Source organism: Siniperca chuatsi, linkage group LG14 (genome assembly GCF_020085105.1).
Source record: "Siniperca chuatsi isolate FFG_IHB_CAS linkage group LG14, ASM2008510v1, whole genome shotgun sequence".
Lineage (NCBI taxonomy): Eukaryota > Metazoa > Chordata > Actinopteri > Centrarchiformes > Sinipercidae > Siniperca > Siniperca chuatsi.
In genome coordinates this window covers 14,401,348-14,417,450 of record NC_058055.1, presented here as the reverse complement: position 1 = coordinate 14,417,450, position 16,103 = coordinate 14,401,348, and the positions used below count along the sequence as shown (strand labels likewise).

The 16,103-nt window shown below is 41.8% G+C and overlaps 1 protein-coding gene across 8 annotated transcripts in view; it reads left to right on the top strand.

Annotated features, from left to right (window-relative positions):
* Positions 1 to 16,103, top strand: part of LOC122887808 (rho guanine nucleotide exchange factor TIAM1-like) — a 79,339-nt gene that overhangs the window by 53,292 nt on the left and 9,944 nt on the right. For 7 of the 8 annotated variants that reach the window (XM_044221348.1, XM_044221345.1, XM_044221346.1 and 4 more), the window contains 6 exons: positions 1,874 to 2,044; positions 3,128 to 3,232; positions 4,229 to 4,310; positions 4,582 to 4,668; positions 6,881 to 7,093; positions 8,297 to 8,430. In XM_044221348.1, the coding sequence (XP_044077283.1) occupies positions 1,874 to 2,044; positions 3,128 to 3,232; positions 4,229 to 4,310; positions 4,582 to 4,668; positions 6,881 to 7,093; positions 8,297 to 8,430 (792 nt within the window). The remainder of the gene's footprint in view (positions 1 to 1,873; positions 2,045 to 3,127; positions 3,233 to 4,228; positions 4,311 to 4,581; positions 4,669 to 6,880; positions 7,094 to 8,296; positions 8,431 to 16,103) is intronic. The other variant, XM_044221349.1, reaches the window with a different exon arrangement.

Sequence of the window (16,103 nt, the reverse complement as noted above, 5' to 3'; positions counted from 1 at the left end):
AGTTTCACACCATCTGTGCTCTCGTGTATCTGTCGCATTGACCACAATTTACAGACAATTGCAAAAAAAGGAATAATATCTTCAGAAAGAAAATTAGATGCCACCATAGGACTGTAGGTTTCCAGTAGTGCCTTATCACAGCCTGGTAAATGATGAATTTATATGAACTCTAAGGAAAAATGTCCAAGTACCCATGGGTTGTGCAAGGACAAGCATGCCAGCTCCATATTTTATGAGAACTGGTATAAGGCAGCAGAGATGAGGGGGGAGGGAAGACAGGCCTCTGTTTGAACTCAGTAGATGGAAGAAAACTCTGCAGCACTAACCCACTCTGACTGTGGAGGCCCCCAGTGGCACCATGGGAGATTGATTTCCTTCCACCCACGCCCAGCTTCAGCTGGCAGGGTATGGGATGACAGTAAAGAAATGCATAGTAACATTCTTCAGTTGGTTGTAAGATAGAGCTGGAAATGCTTCATCACTAGCACTGAGCATCTCCAGCAAGATTTGTTCCAAATGTTCACATCTGATGGACTTGTCCCAGCTTTAATGCTCTGTTTGTTCTGGGGAATCCCACTGATGGCAATAAAAGGGAATGAGAGAGAGAAAGAGAGTTTAGTGTGCTGCCTAGGACCCCCGCCTCCCAGCAGAGGTATCCTAGATGGGCCAGGAGGGGAGCCAGATGGTGCCGAGCAGGGCTGGGGAGTTCAGGGAGATGGGGGGAGGTACTAGTTATGGGCCCCCCGGTCTGTTGTCTGTCTGAGAAAAGACAGTGTGTGTGTGTGTGTGTGTGTGTGTGTGTGTTTTTCTTCAAAACTGCGTGTGCCTTGTATTTTGTTTGTGCATGTGAACATGTGTGTTTGTTTGTGCTTAAAAAAATGTTCCTTTGCATATAGTTTGCTCCCTCTGTCTCCTTCTCTGTCTCACTTTCACTCTAACCATCACACACACACACACACACACACACACACACACACACACACACACACACAGATCATCATCGGTTCATTTAAACAGGGACCACCGGGCTGGATTGTTAACAGTCAGCAGATTGTAGGAGGGAGATGATGGAGTGATGTTCAGATAGAAGGGAAGGGGCACCAGAAGGAGAGGCAATGATTAGTTGGGCGGGGGTGGGTGGGTGCAATAGAGGGATGAAAGAATAAACGAGTTTGTGGATGCTGTTACCTTAAAGGAGGAGATAAGGTATCAGTGACAGACAGTGTGAGGTCAAGTAGAAGAGACGGACCAGACAGAATCCAAGTAGAGAGGCTGAAATGGCTGCCAGATTGTCAAAGGTCAGACTGATGGGCTTAAAGGTTACAGACTAGGGTTTGAACAGAATGCACACACATATGTAACACATACGCAGGGAGACAATTGTATCAAGAGGCTCTCATCAACACAAATGAATTAGATTTTGTAATCAGATCTCTTGCTGCTTTCAGGCCACCCCAGTTTCCATCATATTAGTCTAATGAATCTAAGCAAATCTGGTTTCTTTTGTGAACAAGAATGGAAATAATGATGAATTTAGGAGGATTACTACATGATTTTAGCTATTTTAATTGTGTCGTAGAAAAGGTTTCAGTCGTAGTCATCTGGACACTGTTTTCAGAATCAAGACGTTTCGGCTCCCATCCGGAAGTCATTCTCAATTGTATTTTAATTGTGGATAATAGAATATGGTTGTTTTTCTAGATCTAATTCTTCCCTCAGCAGAACCTCAACTAGAACTGAAATGTTTACATAATAACATTAAATTTATTATGGGGTGTCTTCTGTTGTCACTGAGCACAAAGGCTACTCAAAGATGCATAAACCATCTGTGTGTGTGTGTGTTTGTGTGTGTGTGTGTGTGTTGTATTTACAGAAGGAGAGAGAGGGCTCGGTAAAAAGTCTTCCTCAGCAAAGCGTAGACGGTGACATTTGGGTTCCTGATTACCTGACTCCCTCCTGGGTGTGTCTGCCGAACAATCAGCCCGTCCTGGCCATCATACAGCCTGGTGAGACAGCGCTGGAAGTCCTAAGCACCGTCTGCAAGGTGGGTCATTACCGATAGCATGAAGATTGAAGTGCATGCTGGTAGGTACATTGCGTATAAGGGCGATAATTACTGACCAAACATTATGCACTTGTTCAACTATTTGGAGGTGATGTACAGTTTGCCCTTTAGTCTGCATGCACACATATAGACACATAAATGCTCCAGCAAAACTGATTACCGTCAGCAGCTGTTAAGCATGCAAATAATTAATTTTAACAGGTTTGTCAAACACATGCAATCTTGAGGAATGAATATCATCAAATTGCACGCAGCTCTGTCGAGGGGAGTTTAGAATACTATAAGTAGTTACATAAGGATAATGAAATCTTACCATTTTACCGTTTGTTGACAGCTAAAGGCAGGTGACTGGTGTAAAAATCAACTTTTTAAAATTCAGTTCAGGGTACAGGAAAACAACATGAATAATTAGATGCAAATTAGAGGTTGTCTTCTTGAATCAGAGAATACCTGAGATGTGAGACTGTATCTGGTACTTCTAGCAAGGCAGAAAAGTGAACACTGTAGATGCCGCCTGTGCTCGTAGACTGACAGTGTCACAGATCTTTTCTTAGTAATTTTCTCACCTCACAATATACACTGCGTATTACTGCCTCACACAGTCTCGTCAAATTTCTCTCCACTTCATCTCTTCTTCTCCCTAATTGGTCTCAGCCAGAGACACACTAGAATAATGATACCTAATGATATGTATGCGTTCCACTTAAGGTTCTGTTGAAACACGTGTAAAGCTGATCGACGTGTGTGTGGGATGTTGGTGTGCATGCATGCCATATGATTGGATACATATATGTCTGTGTCCTTTTGTCAGGGGATGAGTGTGGTAGTGGTAAAGGGAGTGGTGTTTTGATAAGTGAGTTTAAAATATTATCCATGTGTTACATGAGAAGACAGGCTTGGCTTCCAATTGCAGGGAGAATAAACCACAAGTAATTAGAGTGATTATGTCTGTCTTATTTTGGAAAGAAGAATGAATACATTGGTTATGGTTGCCTATTTTAGGACTTTCCTCCACTTAAATATGTCTTTTTCTTTATTGCCCTCCTGTCTTGTTGCCTCCAGACTCATAAACTAGACCCCTCCGGCCACTACCTGCGTTTGAAGGTGTGGATTGACAACCAAATCCTCTTTTTTGTTCCCAAACTTGAAGAGGACATCTCTGATCTGGTGAGGAAACACACACTGAGGCACTGTGGTAATAACTTGTGATGGACAGTCACATAATGAACCATGAAATGACAATATTTCATGACAACACCCATATTAAGCAATGAAAAATGGAGTACAGTTATTTCACTGTTTGTGTAATTTCAAGTTTTCAGTTTTTTTGTTGGATTACACTCCCAACTGAGACACAATGTCCCGTTTGGATTTTGGGGTTTTCACCTTGTTATACGTTAATCTGTATAATTTCAGGCAGATATGGATACAAGCTTGTGCATATTTTATGACTTGGTTGCAGATTTGATTTGCAATGCATACAAAATTTCCAGGATGCAAAAGAAGCTTCATCGCATATGCTATAAATTATGCAAAATAGTATTCCGAGTGTATTATGTGCACTATGAACTGTACCCATTTGTGTGTTTGTGTGCCTGTGTTTGTACTTTTCTTATTATTCATATGAACAATAACTCTCATTGAAAAAGACCTCACCTCCACATTATTCAGCCGCCGTAAACACCCAAACGAATTCTCTTTGAGACGGCGCTTTGTAGGTGATACACTGAACTCAAAGCTCTCAAAGCAAAGTCATTGTATAACTCGCTCTTTTTCCTCTAGAGGTCTTTTATCTTCCTGCTTTGATCAGTGACTCATTTCACCCTCTTTCATCCTTAGTCTATGATATTACATTATTATTTCTCCACAGTGAAGCACATTACACACTAAAGACTTCTGTTCCTGTCTGTTGCTTCATACACACAGCTGTGTCTATGCTCTCGAGGTCAAACCCCTGTCTGAGCACCCACTCACTTCTCAGACTCGACCTGGATTTTGACCTCACAACCTTCACATGCAATTGCTCTGTTAAGGAGCCTGAATAATACATGAATCTATCCATTCTTTATTAAGACTGATAACATGACCTTGACCTTCTCCATCCAACAACACCGCTTTCCTTCCATTTTTGGCCAATTACATGTAATTTTTTTGTGTTTGCAGCTCTACAAAGAGATTGAGATTTGCCCCAAAACTACCAAGGTGATCCGGTTTGACAAAGCAGAGTCCTGCACCATCGGATACGGTATGCTTGTCTCTGACAATACCTCTTTTTGAACTAAATAGACTCAGTTCGTGTCATAATTCTGTATCAAATTAATTACGTAATAGACTTTATTGAGTCATGCTTTGTTAATGACTAAAGGGGGATGACCCAGTGTGAGCGTATTTTTTCTTAAGTGGATCTAATCGCTCGGTAGATATGCTGCAGCAGTGCACATTGTTAAATTGAGATATTTTAAAGACGACTAAAAGAATTAATGACTGAATCTCTGTCTAATTCTGTATGTCTATAGGTTTTTCTGTGGCAGTTATAGATGAGGATGGGATGCAGCAGCTTTATATTACTGAAGTGAAAGCAGAGGGACTGGCCTCAGCTAAAGGTACACATTTCTTTTTTCAAACAAACATGAAGTGTGTAGTGTACTGTACATTCAGTGTCCTGAGAGTTGATATTCAGATATAGAAGACAAAACAAATAAAACAAAACATAAATCCAGGACAATTACCATAGTTGAATCTGAGTGCAGTAACAACAGGGGTTAGGTCAAGTGTATGTGAAAACTGGGTACATATTCCTTTCTTGGTTAACATTGCACAATTAACACCCAAACACCTGACCTGAGCAACACCTGATCCCACATGACATCTTATCAGTGCAACTTTGTGTGACTACTTCGCATCAGCTGATATGGAGTCCATAGAGACGTCATTCACAGCCAAGAAAGGCCTCCGACATCAGTATGTCCACATGTAGAAAAACATCTGGGTGCTTCCATCAATACCTGTAAAAAGACTTGAATCACCTGACCAACACACTATATTTGTCAGTCTGATGATTACTGGCTTTTATCCTGAAAAGGGGCATGATGTGCCAAGCATTTGATGCATGGAATAAAAAATAAAAAGATTGCATATGAGCTATGAATTTGTGGCTTTATCGCAGCATTCCTTTGTCTGCATCTGACCGCTGTTTGAACAGCAGGGTCTAGAGCTCAACCCCCAGTCACTGGTCCCTATCTTTGAACAGAGCCAGAGAGACCTAATGGGTTTGAGAAACACACGGCTGCTCTGTAGATACAACACTAATGTATAGAAAATAACATGCCCCACTATTGTGCCCCAGGGTCAGACCAAAGTTACTCAAGTGTGAGATTGTGTCCTCCAGTGCATTAGCAATCTAAAAGCTGCTAGCTTAGCAGGCTGCCAGCAGCCAGAGGATACAGCTGTACTGACTCTCCACCTCTATAGGCGAGCAGAGATAGAAAAAGCTTGTGGCATCTAGACAACACAATGCATCTTTTTTAGAATAACACACTATATTTTGCTGAATCACAGAATTAAGTATGTCAGGCACGACATTCGTAGGTCCATGTGTATGCTGGGATGAGCCAGTGTGTGCGTGCATGTGTTTTACTAAGAGTGAGGAGAATGAATGGGAAGTGAAACAGATCACACTTCAATTTCTGCAGGGTATACGCAGAAACCAGGCCAGCACTGGACAAGGAGCCCCAAAGGGTCTTTTCTGTATCTCTTTTTCTCTCTCTCTCACTGTAATTCCTGCTCCCCCTCCCCCCTACAGAAGCACACACAAAGACACATACAAGCAACACACACAGACAAGCACACACAGCCATACACACACAGCAGTATATGGCCAGAGGGGTTATCTTTCTCTGTCCAATAAAAACTCTGCTGCAGCTGACATTTCACAACTAGGTCATAACTTAGGGCTAAATGTGTGCCTTGTGTGTCTATATATATAACTGTGTGTGTGCCTGCATTTGTCTATATCATTATGAAAACCATCACAGAATGTCTGCTGTTTCTATTACAGTAGATGGTATAAAATGACAAGTCAGAAGAAATAATGTGTGACTGTGTTAACAGGACCAAAACCCTTTGTCTTACTTAATTCTGCAGTGAGGGCAGGTGAGACTGCTGTCCAACAGCTGTCACAACCAATCAGGTTTATTGGGAAGAGTTGTCTGCTAATTGGTCGGCTGATTCAGTGTTAATTCTCAATTAGCAGAGCCGGGCACAGGTGGTTGAGGGGAGGGCCAAGCTTCAAACTGAAACTGTGTTCCAGTGAAGTCGGTGGTTTCTTTTTCATATTTAGTATCACAGAGACTATATACATGATGACAGGACAGGAATAGACAGGCATTGCACCCTCCTTCTTAAACCCATCCAGTCTTGTTAGATCAGCATTTGCCTCAAGTGAATAAGCATATAAGGATGCATTTTGAATGTATTGCACACATTAGAGTCCCAACATGTCTAATTAGCCAGAGACCTGCTGTTGGGGAGTATGGCACTAAAGTTTTGTTTGTGTAGATCATTTGCACACGTTAGCACGTTAGAATTGATGGCCCACTGGAAAGCTACTGTGTTGGATGGTGCTTTTGTTTGCTGGTTTGTTTGGTCGTGGCCTGACAGATAATCCTTTCATTTTCCTTTCGTGTGTTGCTTTATTACTGTCAGTCTTTTCTGTTTCTGTCTCTCCAAAATAAAGCCACTTTAAAGGATACAATAGATGTTTTTCAGCCAAATTTTACATTTCTCACTTTGTTTTGTCCTTTCATTCTCCGCCAGGTTTGAAAGCAGGGGATGAGATTCTGTTGCTGAATGGTAAACCTGCATCTGCCCTCCAAATGGATGATATGACGGCTGCGTTTGTAAACCAAGCATTGACCTTGAGCGTCAGCACCCTGCCCCAGCTGGACCCTCGGGTGCTGTGCTCCCTTCCACCCCGGCGCTCCGATGGGGAGCAGGACCCAGCCACAGACATCTTCTCCCAGAGCCAAGGTAAAGCTTCCTGTTCTACATAAACAAAGTTGTGGATACATGAGTTATTATTTGTGTTTTGAACAATGGCAAGCATAAGATGATGTATACGAACAGTGTCCTCTACTGACAAATATTAGTGAGCTTCTTTTTTTAGTTTCAAATTATAACTTAAGTTTGTTGAGGGCCATCAAATCAGGTGAAAGTGAGAAGGTCAAGAGTGGAAAGTAAACTTGCTTTTTGATGCATTTGACCTGCATCAGGGTTATCCATATTAATGTTTATATTAAAGACTGTTTTATCGGTGGAATCTTTGAAAAACAAAAAAGGGGGGGGGGGGGACCTTTTTAGATACAGGAATCAGTGCTCCTTTTATTGTGCTTTTAGTTTTTATTCATGTTTCTTGTCTTGTAACGTCATACATCCTCTAAACCCCCAACTTTCTGTGGCGAAAAGAGGGGGAATGCAGATGGTGATCTTTTTAAGCAGAGGGTGAATAGGGCGATCTGCTAATTATGCATGGATGCTGTCTGCTAACCAACCTGCAGGCAGCCGCCAGCTTTCCTCTGACCTGCTCTTTTTATCCATGCAAGGACACCATTTGCATTCCTTATAAATTGGGGCTTGCAGTGCACAGGCTGACAAGCTGGCATTGTTTATACAGGGACTCAGAGCAGTATGAATATTAATATGAATCCTTCAGCAGTGTGGAGCTGTCACTGTGTAGGATATGCCATACGCAAAGGGTCAGACGGAGAGCAAAGACACTCCAGCATCCAGATGGTGGTTATCGATAATATCATGCTTAAGAGGAGACGGGTGTAAACAACGGGCCTTCACTACAGAGGAGACATCAAATTGGAATTGGAACCAATTTGACTATAAAGTCATATCATAATGAAGTGTGAGAGGGAATGTAACTTAGAACAAACACAAGAAGGATGCTGTGAAATTATATTTATCATGCTGGAAGGTGGAGAAAACAATGTTGGAGGGAGTCGGGATGCCTACTTACAGGTTACAGGTCAAAACACAAGTGTACTGTACATGAATCCAAACGGATACCTGGACACTCAGATTTCTCTTTAACACCATTAAAGGAGGAAGTATAGAGAATCAAATAAATTGGAGCAGGTTGAGATGTGGATTTTATGAAAGGGGCTGTAACTGCGTATATGTAGACTTGCTCCCTAGTGAGCTCTGTCCTTTTGTCTCTGTCTGTAGAGGACATCCTGGATGAGGAGTCGGGGTTGACAGTGAATAGCCCAGATGAGAGTTTGGAGGAAGGATCTCAGCTGACCCTGCAGAGCCCCGGAGGTCATCAGGAAGATAAAACCTGCATGGGGACTGGACAGAAGGTAGGATAAGATTTGTAGGTTTGTTTAAAAAGAAAAAACAGAAATATCACATTGATGTAAGTATTCAGACCCTTTGCTATGACACTTGAAATTTAGCTCAGGTGCCTCCCCATTTCTCGATTATCTTTTGAGATGTTTATACACCTTGATTCCACCTGTGTTAAATTCAATTGATTGGACATGATTTGGAAAGGCACACACCTGTCTATATAAGGTCTCACAGTGGACAATGCATATCAGAGCACAAACTAAGCCATGACGTCGAAGGAGCTACCTGTAGAGCTCAGATCTCAGGCTGAATTCTGCTGCACTGAAGGTTCCCAAGAGTACTGTAGCCTCCATAATTCTTAAATGGAAGAAGCTTGCAACAACCAGGACTCCTCCTAGATCCTGGCCAAACTGAGCAATCAGGGGAGAAGGGCCTTGGTGAAACTTCCAGAAGAACAACCATCACTGCAACACTCCACCAATCTGGGCTTCATTGCAGAGTGGCCAGACGGAAGCCTCTCCTCAGTGAAAGACACATGAAAGCCCGCTTGGAGTTTGCAAAAAGGACTCTGACTGTGAGAAAAAGATTATCTGGTCTGAAACCAAGATTGAACTGTTTGGCCTCAGTTCTAAGCATCTTTATGTCTGGAGGAAACCAGGCTTATCAGCTGTGCAGTACCATCCCAACTGTGAAGCATGGTGGTTGCAGCATCCTGCTGTGGGGGTGTTTTTTTTCAGTGGCAGGGACTGGTCAGGGTTGAGGGAAAGCTGAACGGTGCAAAGAACAGAGAGATCCTTAATAAAAACCTGGTCCAGAGCTCTCAGGCACTCAGACTGGGCTGATGGTTCACCTTCCAACAGGACAATGACTGTAAGCACAATACTGAGTTAAAGGTCTGAATACTTGTGTCAATGTGATTTATTTTTTTAAATAAATTTGCTAAAACTTCTAAAATCCTGTTTTCGCTTTGTCATTATGGGGTATTGAGTGTAGATTGATGAGGGGGAAAAATGAATTTAAACAATTTTAGCATAAGGCTGCAACTTAACTAAATGTGAACAAAGTAAAAGGGTCTAAATACTTTCTGAATGCACTGTACATGCAACTGAGCAGGTGATTAACAGCCTAGTTCTACAAAGGATGGAGTATTATACACACCCTGTCGTATGTGTTGTTGCAGGCAAAGACCAGCAGCTTGGGTATCAAGTTTTTGTGTGTGACCTGTGGATCAGTGCTGGTGTTTGATGTGGCTGATTAACTGCATTGTTGTGTTGCCATCTTTTAGCCTGCTGACTTGTTGGGGGTTGTGTGTAGCATGTAGCCAGAAAAGGGAAAGCAACAGTGTTAAAAGCTGGAAGATATTCAGGCTTTTCCTCATGTGATACTTGTGACCTTTTACACAGGCTGATTTTTTTTGGACAGAAAAATCTGAGACAAGAAACAAGTGTGTAAGTGGTTTGACACGCACACACAGCCGTGACACCATATTTCACACACACATAATGGCTTTAATTTGCTTTTTAGTCGATTCAAGTCCAACTTGATCATTTCTGTTGAAACCTTTTGTTGAACACTGTAATCTTAACATTAGTTTATAAAACATATTACATGACTTTATAGTGTCCAACAGCTAGTGTGTGTGAACCTGTCAGTCCTAGCACATGTACATGAACTCTAGCACAGCGATGATGACAGACAGTGAGCGAACAGCATCACTTTCTAATTAAGATGATGTCTAGTCTGATCAGGGTCGGGACAGTGATCACTGGGACACACCATGTGCCAGCCGGTCTCCCTTGGATACGGTTGTCACGTCCATTATCATGGCCATGTCTGATTACCAGTAACCACCGGAAACATTTTTTCTTCTTTGGTACCTCTGTCGATAGCCCAGACATGAACAAAAGATGAGGAAAGGGCAGGGACAGTGCTATGTTCTCTCTTGGATATGTGTCAGTGAGCTTCAGTCTCAAGGGCGAACTAATGGTCGGCTCTGGTCTAGACTCAGTCCTGACTCCAATGTGCCATTATTAGTTGGAAGCAAAGTATGAGACGATGAGAGAAATACCGACAAATAGGGTTGCCAGGATGGCTGGAAAGGGACGAGAGGCCTGCTTAGGTCTCAGTTGGTGACCTTGATGTGGGGAAAACAGTCAGCGGTTCTAAACTTATTATTACCATTAAATGACGGCAAATTGTTATGTGCAATTGAAGTAAAAACAGTCTTCAAGTCTTCAGACAGCACAAAATGAATACTATGTTTGTTTGTTTATCAAGAAATAGGGTGGTTGATGAGTTGTTATAGATCCCACGTGCAAAGCAATGTAATTTCTGTGGAGACACAATAATGAAGGCTTGAGACTAAGATATTGCCTACCCTTGTCTGTAATGTTGTCCCTTTTGTTTAATGCTTAGATATGTGCTTTTTGGTTAATTATCCAAGGCTGTTCCATATAAATATAGAAGGGAAAACAAAGCCGTGCAAGCAGGCGATATAGGGCAAAACGGTACATCAAAACAGTGCAACAGTATTAACAAAGCTCTGGAAGTCTATGATCTTCATCTCACCTTTCAGTCTCTCACCTCCTGCTCCACTCTAACATACTGTCGATTTCTCTCCTAATTTCCATTCGCTCTGTTTTTAGTCAGCAACAGTGTGACCATGTCCTGTCTCAGACACGACAGCTCAGTGTTTTTTTGTTTTTTTTTGTTTTTGTTTTTTCTTCTCTGTCCTTTCTGATCATCCTGTCTCCTTATCTGCCGTCCTTTTTTTTTGTTTTGAATGCTCTTTCTTTTCTCCTGTCTTTCCAGTTTCCTTATGACTTCCTGTCCTCCTTTACCCTCCTCCTTCTCCTCGCTAACATCCTCCTGTTTATTAACATAAACAACATGAGGCTGCTGTTGGCTCTCAAACAGCTCAGCCCCCTTAGCTGTCGAGCCGGCTGTGGGCCCTGACCAGAGCCTGAAGCACATGGACTCTTCCTGTTAACAAAGACAATCCAAACTGGCCACAGAATCCCTGGGAACTTCCCAAAGCATGTCATTTATCTTTCTTTTTTTTTTTTTTTTGCTGTTAAAAATTGGGTTTCCCTTTTTCTGCTCATGTTGATCACGGTTTTGTTTCCCTTCTCTCCTCTTTGGAAGGGCTCCAAAGCGCTGAGGATTGCGTCTTACCTCAATTCACCCAGTGCCTGCGGTCACATGGTGGCAAGACTGAGGAAAAAGAGGCAAAGTGGGACAATTTTAATTATCCCCACATTCTAATTACTTCATTCTCCACAGTGTTTCACATCATTTAGTGGAGATAAATGAGTGTCTGGCTAGCCGGAGGAAACAGGGAGGTTCATTATTTTAGACAAAGAACAGAGCCACCTCTTCAATATGATAAACCAACCAGAGAATAAAACGGTGATTGCTTGCGATTACAGTGATAATAGAGATGGCGGTGATTGCTAGTGTTCTCCAAGGTGTAGTCAGCCTCACTGCCAGTACTGGTTATAATTGACAAAACTCTATCAATTTGGTTTGGGGGCATTTGAAATGGAAAATACATTATTCAGTGTGTGTGAAGGGTAGGGGGGACAGTTTTCATCAAGGTTTGTTTTGATTGACTTCTGATGGTATAATTCTGGTTAAATAACTCCTTGCATGCAGTGCATTTGTGTAACGTAGTTACTGACTACAAAGAATCCATAACTTCAGGGCTCTTTTAAATCTTCCTTTCCCTTGCCTCTTCCCCACTGCTCCCTAATCAGGCCTTACAGCTTTGTCCCAGTTGTTGCTGTCATTTCGCAGTCTTCCACTGGAGGGAGCACTTTTCTGATTCATGAAGCCTGCAAGACAACAATAATGTTCCCGACACTATAACACTGAGCATGCAACCAAGATCAGATCTAGTTTAAAATTAATCAAGTATGATTTCAGTATTCAACCATAGATTGGATTCCATATGTGTGTACTATATGATACTATAGCCTACACTCTTAAATGTACAAAACAGAATTTTCTTATGTTCTGTTATTAAGGCCAGGTAATCACTACTGTTCTACCTAATAACTTCCCAGAATTGTAGGAAGAAGCTTGCAGTCTGCGAATCAACTGCTTCAAAGTCTAAATGTTCATACATAGATTTGTGAAGACTCATGTCATAACACAATCATCCTTTCACTTCAGATTAAATGATTAAAGTCTGTCTCTCTCTGTCATGGCATATATCCCATCCTTCCTCGTAGGGATTTATGGATTTGCATGTTTCCCTGATTTCAGATGAAAGTGAACTTTAAGACTCTCCCTCCCTCCCTCCCTTCTCTCCCTTCCTCCTCTGTGTTCACTGACACTGACAAGTACATGCCTGTTCTTTCTGTGAAACAATGCCCAAGGGGGGGATAAGATGTGAGTACATGCCATCAAAATTGCTATATTTCTATTTGCTTATACATGTGTATATTTCAACATGTCAAAATGCTATACACCGTGTGTGTGTGTGTGTGTGTGTGTGTGTGTGTATATGAGAGATGTGTTTCTGTATGCCAAGTATGTGGATATGTGTAATCTCTGTTGATCCTGGCTCTCACTGTACGTGGTTTCAGCTGACGGGTGTGAGAGCAGGTTTGTGCTTGCCTCCATACTCCTCCCTCGTGCTGTACTTCTGTCTCTCTGTTCTGAAGGGCGGGTCTGGGATGTAGTACATTCTGTAAAGGGGTAAAGGTTTGTCTCTGCGTTAGGAAATGAGTTTACTGGACTGACTAGAGAAAAGGTATTGCTGCTGGGGCTCTCTTTCTTTACTTGCTGCCTGCCTCTTATCGTTTGTTTATATATTCTTTCCTAAGCTGTTGTCTGTTTTTTGCGTGCGCACGCGCCTATATGCTCATGTGCTGATTACTGATTTGAGATTAAAAAAGAAGGTCCTTATCGATCAGGCTTGCTGTAAATCATCAAAACCACACTTGCATTTGAGAAAAGGTTAGTGTCCTTCTTGAAATTTTGACAGCACCCTTTTTTTCTATTTCAACTAAGATTTTAATCACAAGCATTTGGAAATATCAACTGGTATTCTTGCTTGGGAAGGAAAATCCTCAACCTTCCATTCAACAGGCTTTACATTCTTTTATTGCTGCTCTCATATCTGCAAATCATTCGTATTTAAAGCATGGTATTATTCTTGCAAGTATTACGTAACTCTTGTTTCTCAGGAATGACAAGTGTGCAGCAGGTGTGGTATTGCAAGCCATCTTTGGATCGTGACAAGGATGGCGCTAGAAAGTAAATTTCAGGCTTTAGGTGGAAGCAATTATGGTATGAGAACTTGAAACTCCAGTCAGACCTGGAACATCTATCATTTTGGAATCTACTTCAAGCTGCTTTGACTTCCAGTTGGAGATCTTTAACACATGAGGGCATTTCTTCTTTCTGTAAGGATATGTTTTTATTTCAAATTGGTGTCCAGATTTGTTCCTTTTGATAATATTTCTGAAAATTATTGTATTATGCTGTTAGTACACAGAGTTGATGCTTGGGGCATTTTCAGTGACTCATTTTGCGGAATGAGAGCTAACTCAAATACATAATACTTACCTTGTTTAATAAGGCTGCTGTCCTTAAGTGTGGTGACATAAGTCTCTCTGAGCTGCCATGAAAGAGAAGCCAGATGCCTGTTGTCTTTTCCTGTTCGAATGTTTTGCTCTCACCACCCACTGCTTCCTCACCTTCCTCCTTTTCTCTTATGAGGATGTGATGTTTTGATCTTGTTATTTAATGTTGTATTCTATGGTGGTGCTGCTGCTGCTCTCAAACACCTGGAAAGAAGTGAGATAGGTAACGAGGACAGAGAAGAAGCCAGATGGAGAGAGAAGAGAGTTGAAACAGGGAGATGACTGGGGAACATGCAGAGGCAGTCGGGGGGGGGTTGAGAAAGAGCGACTGATTGGATAGACGCTGTAGGATAATGTGACATGAGAGCACTGTTTATTGCAATTGGTTCTATTCAGTCTGTATAATCTACTTGTTCAGCTGCGACGGTAATGATTTTAGCAACAGTAGTGTTTTGCAGAGCAGTGAGTGTTAAATAGCAGGCATTTACTTTTACACTTTTGACCAGTTTGGCTGGGCACGTTCAAGATCTATACATCCTGCACCAGTCGTACATTTTTGAAGGAAGATGAAAACAAATTCTGCTACTGAGTTGCACAGAGGAATGGAAGCTACCTGTACTGGAAAAGCAGGACAAGAAACGGACACCTGACTTCTCGTTGAACTCTGTTTGACCTGCCAGCATGTCAGCCTTTAAGAGGACCAGGAACTCCAAACGCTCAACCGAATCAATCTATGATATGTTACAGCTGGTGAGCAGTGTGTGTGTGTGTGTGTGTTTGCTTGTATTGTGGATATGATCCTGCAGTGACTGTGTGATGGTACCACCAGTGCCAAGGTTCACTTCCCAGCGGAGCAACCCATTCTAACAATTAATGAAGATTTGTCGGATCACACATTGTGATTACATGACCTGCACTGTCTGGACTTTATCATATCATCCTGTTAAAAAGGAATGAAGAAAACATTATTCACTGTCATTAAACAAGCATCATTGCTGCTGCAAGATACAGTGCTGCAAATCTAACAATTGGCATACTGTATGTTATCAGTTAAGGCTTAGTTCAGAAAGTTGTGCATAGTCACGCTTCCCTTTGCTAATTAGTAGTGGTGGTAAAGCATTATGCAGCCATCCTTCTCCACCCCGTCCCTCTTTCTCCATCTCCGTCTCCCACTGTCATCTGTCTCGGTCGCTGCTCCATCTGTCACTTGGCTGTCACTAATTTCCAAGGGCAAGACCTCACTTAAGAGTGGCAAGACTGTCAATCTCATTGCTCTGTTTTTGAAATACATAGGCATGGTTAAAGTGTTTGCCCAGCATCATTTACTGTTTTTCAATATTTCGTCTGTTCGTGTACAACAGAATTTTAAGTTCATTTGTCATATTTGAATATTAACCACAAAGTCCATAATACATTGTGTTAAGTGAGACCAGTTTGGGGAGTTTTTAATTGTTGGTTATGCAGATACTTCTTTGGATGTTCCAACATTGACTGTAAGTGATGCTCAGTGTAAATGACTTGGACATTAGCAAAGATTTAATCAGATATGATGGGCTACATTATTTTACTTGCATTACATAATTTATTTTTTATTGACTTTTTTATTGTGTGGTTGTTGTGATTTCCTTTTAGTGACTAAAGGAGCTCATCTTGACTCCATGGGAGGAATTACAGTATCAGCGTGTCTTTCAAATCGTGCGTGTGTGTGTGTGGGGGGGTTATCCATCAGTGTTGCGAAACTGGTTTGAATACCACAATGGAAAATTGTGTTTGTCATTGCTGTAACCCAATAGGAGACAAGCCGTGGAATCAGCAAAGACAAGCCATGTCGCCAGCTGACCAGCTGTCTGTAAATCAGTCAGTAGAAACACACAAGCAGGCGCAGTGTCTTAACACAGATTACGATTGATCGAACACTTTCAGTAGCCCCACACAGATGAGGGATGTTTGTGTGACACACATTTGCAAAAGTACTTCTATGAATAACACTGACTACAGGATTGAATTAGAAGCATTAATCTCATCAAACGAAACGATGGCTGAAAATCGGATTGCTCCTGCTTTGTGTTCTCTGCAGATACAGATTTTTGGCT